The sequence below is a fragment of the Haematobia irritans genome, chromosome 1 (assembly GCF_050003625.1).
Source record: "Haematobia irritans isolate KBUSLIRL chromosome 1, ASM5000362v1, whole genome shotgun sequence".
In the NCBI taxonomy this organism is placed as follows: Eukaryota; Metazoa; Arthropoda; class Insecta; order Diptera; family Muscidae; genus Haematobia; species Haematobia irritans.
In genome coordinates this window covers 172882747-172893141 of record NC_134397.1, presented here as the reverse complement: position 1 = coordinate 172893141, position 10395 = coordinate 172882747, and the positions used below count along the sequence as shown (strand labels likewise).

At 28.8% G+C, this 10395-nt stretch overlaps 1 protein-coding gene across 1 annotated transcript; it reads right to left on the bottom strand.

The window, feature by feature from the left end:
* Positions 1-1790: 1790 nt before the first annotated feature.
* LOC142222150 (uncharacterized) lies at positions 1791-8866 on the bottom strand. Its single transcript, XM_075292129.1, has 5 exons — positions 8626-8866; positions 8359-8564; positions 8129-8289; positions 3125-3281; positions 1791-2259 (listed from the first exon to the last, which is right to left on the bottom strand). The coding sequence occupies exons 1-5, from the start codon at positions 8726-8728 to the stop codon at positions 1948-1950; spliced, it is 939 nt and encodes a 312-aa protein (XP_075148244.1). The 5' UTR covers positions 8729-8866; the 3' UTR covers positions 1791-1947.
* Positions 8867-10395: the final 1529 nt, after the last annotated feature.

Sequence of the window (10395 nt, the reverse complement as noted above, 5' to 3'; positions counted from 1 at the left end):
TTTTGATCACTCAAAACATCGCTTTGATGAGTCATACGACGAATATATATTTTTTATTCGCGTACATACAAAATAAATTGAAAGGTCAAAGATACCTCGTCAGAGTGGCAAAAGTACTTCGACAAGTATTTTGCAGGATGAATTCCAAAAAATTTTGGAATTTTTGCTCCAATTGTTAAATTAGTTTAAAAAAATAGCGATTGTAAGGGGTGCATCGATGAAAGCGATGAAAGCAAGCACTGTTGCCACTCGGGCCAAAAATAATCTACCAAAATTTTACCAAAAAACTTCCAAACAAAATAATTTAAAAATTCAAAATTTTATTTCTTTAAAAAATTTCTCAAACTTTTTGTCGAAATTTTATTTCTATAGAAAATGTTTTCAAAATTTTAATCCAGAATAAATTTTCTTAAAATTGTATTGCTATAATAAATTTTATCAAATTTTATTTCTATAGGAAATTTTTTGTTGCTGTAGAAAATTTTCTCAAAATTGTATTGCTATAGTAACTTTTCTCAAATTTTATTGCTATAGCAAATTTCCTCAAATTTTATTTCTATAAAAATTTTGTCAAAAATTTTATTTCTAAAGAAAATGTTGTCAAAATTGTATTTCTATAGAAAATTTTTTTCAAAATTTTATTTCTATCGAAAATTTTGCCAAAATTTTATTTCTTCAATAAACTTTGTCAAAATTTTATTTCTAAAGAAAATTTTGTCAAAATTTTATTTCTATAGAAATTTTGTCAAAATTTTATTTCTATAGAAAATTTTGTCAAAATTTTTCTATAGAAAATTTTGTCAAAATTTTATTTCTACAGAAAATTTGGACAAAATCTTATTTCTATAGAAAATGTTGTCAAAATTTTATTTCTATAGAAAATTTTGTCAAAATGTTATTTCTATAGAAAATTTTGTCAAAATGTTATTTCTATAGAAAATTTTGTAAAAATTTTATTTCTATAGAAAATTTTGTCAAAATTTTATTTCTATAGAAAATTCTGTAAAAATTTTATTTCTATAGAAAATGTTGTCAACATTTTATTTCTATAGAAAATTTTCTCAAAATTTTATTGTATAAAAAATTTAGTCAAATTTTTATTTCTATAGAAAATTTTGTCAAAATTTTATTTCTATAGAAAATTTTGTCAAAATTTTATTTCTATAGAAAATTCTGACAATTTTTTTTACAGTAAATTTTGTCAAAATTTTATTTTTATACAAAATTTTGTCAAAATTTTATTTCTATAGAAAATTTTGTCAAAATTTTATTTCTATAGAAAATTTTGTCAACATTTTATTTCTTTAGAAAATTTTGTCAACATTTTATTTCTATAGATAATTTTGTCAATTTTATTTTTATAAAAAATGTTGACAAAAATTTTTTTCTACAGTAAATTTTGTCAAAATTTTATTTCTATAGAAAATTTTGTCAAAATTGTATTTCTATTAAAAATTTTGTCAAAATTTTATTTCTATAGAAAATTTTGTCAAAATTTTATTTCTATGGAAAATTTTGTCAAAATTTTATTTCTATAGAAAATTTTGTTAAAATTTTATTTCTATAGAAAATTTTGTCGTATATTTTTTTATACGTTTAAACCCAAAATATTTAACAAAATATTATTATAAATTACAAAAGTTAAAAATAAATTCAAAAAGTAAAATAAAACATAAAACGGTTGTTGAAAACAGATACATAATGCCCTAGAAAATAACATGGTTGCGACAAACATGTTACATGTTCACCGCCCAAAAATAACATTATCCTATAGGAGGTGCATTTAAATGTTACTTGGATGCATTTAAATGTTGATATTTATACATACATATAATAATTTGTTAATTTAAAGCAGAATTAAACAATGAAAACAAGCTCACGTTAATAAATTTGCAATTACATTATAACCATATTTAAAAAATATACACAATTTTATCTATTGTTTTATTAGTTGTGTTCTACAACTTCAGCCTTTAGACGTTTAGCTAATGATTTCCTCAATTGTAGAGCTGAATCTATTTCAACTTCTTCGGGCTTTTCCAAAGTAGCATTTGGTTTTGATACATTTTCCAAAAGTTTTTGAGCCACTTGAGCTGATGTTGGGCGATTACTGCTACTTGATGATGCCGCTGTTGTGGTCAACGACTTTGCTACCGTTTCTTGAAGCTGTTTGGCTCTGGTCTTCTTTTTAAGTTCTATAATTTTATCCCGTTGTTCACGTAAATATTCTTGACGAGTAATCATGTCATCGGGGTTAACCTATAAATGAGTAAAAATTACTTAAATGCACAAAGGAAAGGAATTCAGTATTAATAGTGACAGTGAACTTATTAAGATTAAAGGATCCCATTAAGTTCTGCTGTATGAAAGCATAAGTTCTCTGCGTTTTCAGCAGACTTTCTTCTGTTCTGGCAGATTTTTCTGCTGTGTCTACAAATAAATTTCTTTGGGTGTAAGTAATTCCTATATTCACAATCTAATTTTAATACCTGTTGATTTTTTTTTTTTTCAAAAAATAAATTCAGACTAAAACTCGTTTCAGTGTAATCGAGTCTCAGAAATAGCAGGCAATATTTGCTATTTCAGCAAAATTGTGACTGACCTGCCTTCTAAGCAGACTTTCTTCTGTTCTAACTGATTTGTCTGCTGTGTCTACTAAAAAATTCTTTGAGTATAATTAATTAAATTTCATAATATTGACTACACCCAAAGAAATTTGGAAACATCAGAAAAGTCTGCTAAAACAGCAAAAAGTCTGCTTGAAAAAGGGAAAACCAGTCACTATTTGCGGAAAAAGCAAAAATTGTCTGCTATTTTTTAAGCTCGATTACACTAAAACAGGGTTTAGTTTGGTTGACAAATGTCAGCTTAGGGACTATTGTAACACAATTAAAACAATATGAATGTCTGTATGAATATCTATAGTATTTGCCCAAAAATCTGAATATTACAGTGCAAAAATATACCAAAAACTACTTTTGGTTCTTAAATATGTTTTGGCGAAAATTTTTAACCTAATAATTTGTTGTTCGTTAGACCCTGAAGTTTAAAAATATGTATAACAGCAGACATCGACTACTGTTTTTAGCAGACTTTTTTCTATAAGTGTATTTAATTTTAATACCTGTTGATTTTTTTCAAAAAATAAATTCAAACGTTCGAATTTTTCGCTGACATCCTGTTCACTCATTTCAGGTTCTGGTGTCACTGACGCTTCCGGTGTCTCCATTTCCTTTCCCATCGATTTGGCAATAACACTTTCAACATCATTTATCTTTTCGCTGGAATATAAAAAAAATTTGAAGTTTTAAAACTGGAGATTTAATTAAATACACTAGTGGCCAGTTTCTCATTCTCCGATTCATATTTTCATTAATTAATCGGCGAATGAGAAACTGGCCACTAGTGTACTTAATCAAATCTACCATACAACAGCTACATCACGAAACTTATAGCATCAGTCACAGAAATAATTAAAAATTAAAATATACTTGTTTAAAAATTGATTGATTTCTTCGGCACTTTCAATTAATTTTTTAATTGGTTTAATTGATTTTGGTTGAAAAACTCTATTTGTAATCAAAATGGAATAATTTTCTTGTAGTTTTATAAACGTTTATACTTTCTTATGAATTTTCCGATTGTACACAATTTTTTCTGATTCAATCACCAAATTAATTGATTCAAATAATTTTTTTCTGAAATCACGAAAATTATAGTATCAATCACAGTTTTAATTGGGCTTAAAAAATGCTTGATTAAAAAATGAATTGACCTCATTAGCAAATTTCAATAAATTTTTTAATTGATTCAATATAATTTTATAAGAGTTTATTCTCAGAAAAATTTTTGTTTGGGATTTAATCACAAAATTAAAAATTCATTGGACCAGTAATTAATTTTTAATTGAAATGTCTTCAATCACAGAAATTATGGTACAATCTCCCAAGTCAATTAAAAAACAAGTATAAATGGCCGTAAGTTCCGTCAGGCCGAATCTTTTGTACCCTCTGTCATCCACAACCGAATTACTTGGGTTGCGGTAACACTTGCCGATGGCAACGTATCTTAAAACTTCCTAACACTGTCTTCTAAATTAGTCCATACGTGGTATATATTAAACTAAAAACGTCCGATTAAATACGTATATAATTCAGTTTGATACAATTTTCTATAGAAATAAAATTTTGAGAAAATTTTCTATAGAAATAAAATTTTGAGAAAATTTTCTATACAAATAAAATTTTCACAAAATGTTCTATAGAAATAAATTTTGAAACAAAAATTTTTCTATAGAAATAAATTTTGACAACATTTTCTATATAAAAAAAAAATTTGACAAAATTTTCTATAGAAATAAAATTTTGACAAAATTTTCTATAAAATTTTGATAAAATTTTCTAAAGAAATAAAATTTTGACAAAGTTTTCTATACATATAAATTTTGACAAAATTTTCTATACATATAAAATTTTGGTAGATTATTTTTGGCTCGAGTGGCAACCATGATTATGAACCGATATGGACCAATTTTTGTGTGATTGCGGATCGGCCATATATAACTATAGCCCGATATGGACCAATTTTGGCATGGTTGTTAGCGGCCATATACGGGCGCAATGTACCAAATTTCAACCGAATCGGATGAATTTTGCTCCTCCAAGAGGTTCCGGAGGTCAAATCTGGGGATCGGTTTATATGGGGGCTAAATATAATTATGGACCGATATGGACCAATTTGTGCATGGTTGTTAGAGACCATATACTAACACCACGTACCAAATTCCAACCGGATAGGTGGAATAGAATTTGCTTCTCCAAGAGGCTCCGCAAGCTAAATCTGGGGGTTGGTTTATAACAGGTTGGCTGATAAGTCCCCGGTCTGACACATAGATGGCGTCGCTAGTATTAAATGCATATTATTTTTATATAGCACCAACCAAATGATTCAAAATTTGACGTCTGTAAGTCAATTAGCTTGTGAGATAGAGCGTCTTTTGTGAAGCAACTTTTGTTATTGTGAAAAAAAAAAATGGAAAAAAAGGAATTTCGTGTTTGGATAAAATACTGTTTTCTGAAGGGAAAAAATACGGTGGAAGCAAAAACTTGGCTTGATAATGAGTTTCCGGACTCTGCTCCAGGGAAATCAACAATAATTGATTGGTATGCAAAATTCAAGCGTGGTGAAATGAGCACGGAGGACGGTGAATGCAGTGGACACCCGAAAGAGGTGGTTACCGACGAAAACATAAAAAAATCCACAAAATGATTTTGAATGACTGTAAAATGAAGTTGATCGAGGTAGCAGAGGCCTTAAAGATATCAAAGGAACATGTTGGTCATATCATTCATCAATATTTGGATATGCGGAAGCTCTGTGCAAAATGGGTACCCCGCGAGCTCACATTTGACCAAAACCAACAACGTGTTGATGATTCTGAGCGGTGTTTGCAGCTGTTGACTCGTAATACACCTGAGTTTTTCCGTCGATATGTGACAATGGATGAAACATGGCTCCATCACTACACTTCTGAGTCCAATCGACAGTCGGCTGAGTGGACAGCGACCGGTGAACCCTCTCCGAAGCGTTGAAAGACTCAAAAGTCCGCTGGCAAAGTAATGCCTCTGTTTTTTGGGATGCGCATGGAATAATTTTTATCGATTATCTTGAGAAGGGAAAAACCTTCAACAGTGACTATTATATGGCGTTATTGGAGCATTTGAAGGTCGAAATCGCGGCAAAACGGCCCCATATGAAGAAGAAAAATGTGTTGTTCCACCAAGACAACGCACCGTGCCACAAGTCATTGAGAACGATGGCAAAAATTCATGAATTGGGCTTCGAATTGCTTCCCCACCGACCGTATTCTCCAGATCTGGCCCCAGCGACTTTTTCTTGTTGTCAGACCTCAAAAGGATGCTCGCAGGGAAAAAATTTGGCTGCAATGAAGAGGTGATCGCCGAAACTGAGGCCTATTTTGAGGCAAACCCGAAGGAGTACTACCAAAATGGTATCAAAAAATTAGAAGGTCGTTATAATCGTTCTATCGCTCTTGAAGGGAACTATGTTGAATAATAAAAACGAATTTTGACCAAAACATGTGTTTTTCTTTGCTAGACCGGGGACTTATCAGCCAAGCAACACAAAGAAAATTTCGTTAAAAGTCAGCCAACGAAAAATTTTCATTTTCAATGAACGAATAAATAGTACGAAACGTTATGTTGATTGACAAAAAAATTCGTTGTATTAACGAAAAAATTCATTGTATTAACGAATTTGTTTCATTGGCTGACTTTTAACGACACATTTCGTTAACATAATGAAAATTTTCTATTAGTGTATGGGGGCTATACGTAAAAGTGGTCCAATATGACCTATATACCATCCGACCTACATCAATAACAACTAAATACTTGTGCCAATTTTGAAGTCGATAGCTTGTTTCGTTCGAAAGTTAAAGTGATTTCAACAGACGGACTGATCCAATTAAAAACTTTATTGACCCAATTAAAAAAGTCATTGTTAATATTTTTGTGATTGATTTTTGCTATAATTAAAAAAATTTAGTTAAATTTTTAATTGAATATTTTTGAAACTTCAATTAAAATTTTAATTGGAAATAATTTGGTGAATTTTTTTTCTGTATACTTTCTTATAAATTTTCCGATTGTACACAATTTTTGTTGCTGATTCAATCACAAAATGATAATACCAAACACAATTTTAGTTTAGTTTAGGGCTTACAAAAAATATCTGATAAAAAAATTAATTGACATTTCAATTAATTTTGTAATTCATTAAATTAAAAATTTATTTGGTATTGATTGCAAAACTCAATTAATTTTGAATTAACTAACTATTTTCAATCACCTTCTTAACTTAGTGTTTTTAGTTTTTTTTTAAAAAGTGTATCGCTTCAATTATCTTTTTAATTAAAAAATGTTCAATCGTTGACTTAATTGATTTAATGTTTCTGGTTTGATTAAAAAGTTAATTGTTTCAATTAATTTTATAATTTGTTTTTAGTTTTGAACTTCAATCAACTTTTTAATAGGGAATATTTTTGGTGAAATTTTTTTCTGCGTAACTATAGTTTTTCTTTAGATTTGAGCCAACATTTAATGAACCAATGAATATAAATTATTTCCGAAAAAAAGTTTAAATTATATTTTTATTTGGATTTTTTTTATTAAATTAAAATGTTAATTGGGATAATTAAAATATTGAATTAAAATCGTTAAATCCTTTTGTTTTAACTGATTTCATTTTTAATTTGAAATTTTTCAACTTCAATGAACTTTTTTATTTGATCAAGAATATATATACTTTATATAGTCGGAAATCGATATTTCGATGTGTTACAAACGGAATGACAAACTTATTATACCCCCGTCACCATTCTATGGTGGTGGGTATAATGATGATACTAATCACCATTTTAATTTGGCTTACAAAAAAATATCTGATAAAAAAATTATTTGACTTTATTAGCACATTTCAATTAATTTTGTAATTCATTAAATTAAAAATTTATTTGGTATTGATGGCAAAACTCAATTAATTTTGAATTAACTAATTATTTTCAATAACCATCTTAACTTAGTGTTTTTAGTTTGATTAAAAAGTATATCGCTTCAATTATCTTTTTAATTAAAAAAAATTCAATCGTTGACTTAATTGATTTAATGTTTCTGGTTTGATTAAAAAGTTAATTGTTTCAATTAATTTTATAATTTGTTTTTAGTTTTGAACTTCAATCAACTTTTTAATGGGGAATATTTTTGGTGAAATTTTTTTCTGTGTAATTATAGTTTTTCTTTAGATTTGAGCCTACATTTAATGAACCAATGAATATAAATTGTTTGCGAAAAAAGTTTAAATTATATTTTTATTTGGATTTTTTTTATTAAATTAAAATGTTAATTGGGATAATTACAATAATGAATTAAAATCGTTAAATCCTTTTTTTAAACTGATTTCATTTTTAATTTGACATTTTTAACTTCAATGAACTTTTTTATTTGAAAATATTTTAACTTATTTCGATACAGGGTGGTGTTTAAGACTCGCCAAATTTTATAGTACGAAGTATATTTATTTAGCTTGTCAACATTAATAAATTACTTACCCTTGTGACGGTATACTGTCATTGACACTATCAAAACTTTCACCATCCTGGAACAATGCCAATTGATTTTTCTCTATTAAATCCAAAGCTTGTAGTTGAAGTTCGACATTACGTTGAGTCATCATGCGTATGAAAATCTTGATATCGTTTGCAGCCCATATCTAACGAATATATGTGTGCGTTAATATATGCAACAATTATACAGGCTGGTCATATAAGACAATACAAACCTGATGAAATAATCCTTGATGAAATTGAAATGGATTATCTTTATTCTGTTGACGACCCTCCAAACAGGCCATCTCAAATTGTTCCGGTGTTATTTGCATTTCCTCCATAAAACTACCCAGCATATAATCGACGAGATTTTTATAATCATCATGGATTTTTTGTACATCAGGATTATGTTCATCCGGTTGTAGATTGGGATCAAAAACTAGAAAAATTAAGAGAAATCGGAATAAATATACAAAAGGCTCACTAACACAATAACTCACTTAAAGATTTTTCCTCTATGAAGGTCTGTAATGGTGCATTCCATACTGGTCCATGTAGAAAACATACCAAGGAATCAAAAACCCAAGAATCGTCTGCAGCCATTTATTTTAGATTTTTCTTGGTTTACTACTGCCGACAAATTTTATTTTCACTGTTTGTCTGTTTTTATTTTATGCGTAATTTTAGCTTAGCTTAGACTATGTGTAATTTTCTGTCTAGGTGAAAATGTCAAGCATTAAGTACTAGGTCCTTAGCGGTTGCTATGGTTCCCCGTCATGCGATATGGTCAGATATAAAACGTAATGATTGTGGTGGTGGTTAGAATTTCTTCGAAATATGAATATTTTTAAAAATGTATATGTTAAATAAGTGGGACGATGTGTATCTGACTAAAGAACGATTGACCTACACTGGCAAAAAAAAAATAACTTAATTAATTAACTTTCATTGCAATCAAATGACTATGAAGTGAGATAAGACAATGGTAGGAAGGGCGCCAACGTAGTGCAATGCTTAGCATAACGGCCTTGCAAGGATCCTGGGTTCAATCCTAGTTTCGAACAAACACCAAAAAAATTGTTAATTCTGGGCGTTTTAAAACATCTTACAGAACAAAAGTGAACGAAATTCTGTATAGCCAATTTTACTTTAGTTTATTAAAATTAACTAAATTTAGTTAAATTTTGGCAAATATGAAAACATTTTTCTCATTTTACTTATTTTTTGCTTACTTTAATGACATGAACTAGACATGAGAAAAAAGCTTTGTACACGCAAAGAAAAAAAAAGGTTTGGAAAACTTGTTCCTGAAAACGTTTTTCTTTTGTTAGAATTTTTTGGATTTCTTCGAAAATTTCAAACTTTAATCAACAAAAAAATTATTTTGTTACAAAATTTTTATTTTTGCAATACAAAACATAATTTTTGATTCAAAAGCACAAACAATGTTATTTTCTGACCTATATCTTCACCCAAAGAAATTAGTAGAAACAGCAGAAAAGTCTGGTATAACAGCAACAAATCTGCTGAAAAAAGGAAAGGAAACTGTTTGCTGACATAACAAACGTTGTCTGCTATTTTTTAAGCTTGATTACACTAAAACAGGTTTCAGTTTGGCTGAAACCAATCTTTCAACTTAGGGGCTATCGTTACACAATTCAAACAATATTTTATGTATATCTATAGTATTTGCCAAAAAATCTGAATATGTTATTTATCAAATTGAGGCATAAAAGCGAACAAAATGTTTGCTGATCGCACTTAGGAGCTTGTAAATATATTACAGTGCAAAAATATACCAAAAACTACTTTTGGTTTTGGGGAAAAAATAACCGAAAAATTTTATATTTTGTTGTTCGTTAGACCCTGAAATGAAAAATATAACAGCAGACATCGACTGCTGTTTTTAGCATACTTTTTTCTAAGGGTGTTTAAAATGTAAAATGTAATGTAGTAGCATGTAATGTCGAACATTGTTTCGGTATCTTCCGAATATTTTTGGAATATATGTAAAAAAAATATTTGGTGTTCAGTCGAAGCAGAAATCGAACTCACCACCCTTTGTATGAGAGGCGGGCATGCTAACCATTAATCCACGGTGGCCAACTTAATGATTGTTTCTTTCAAATAAAGTGTTTTTATACCCTCCACCATAGGATGGGGGGCATTGCCGTATCTAGACATTTTTAACCAGGGGGGCTGTAGCCCCCTATCTATACTACAGTAACAATATATAATGGAAAATCATATATAGGTTTTCACATTCTAGG

What these genes read in the sequence shown, in the direction of transcription:
- LOC142222150 (XM_075292129.1), bottom strand. Translation starts at nt 8,728, where the DNA reads ATGGCTGCAGACGATTCTTGGGTTTTTGATTCCTTGGTATGTTTTCTA. An exon ending in CATAGAGGAAAAATCTTTAA is followed by an intron (nt 8,565 to 8,625) that starts GTGAGTTATTGT and finishes TAATTTTTCTAG; the next exon opens with TTTTTGATCCCAATCTACAA. An exon ending in TTTTTGAAAAAAATCAACAG is followed by an intron (nt 2,260 to 3,124) that starts GTATTAAAATTA and finishes ACTCATTTATAG; the next exon opens with GTTAACCCCGATGACATGAT.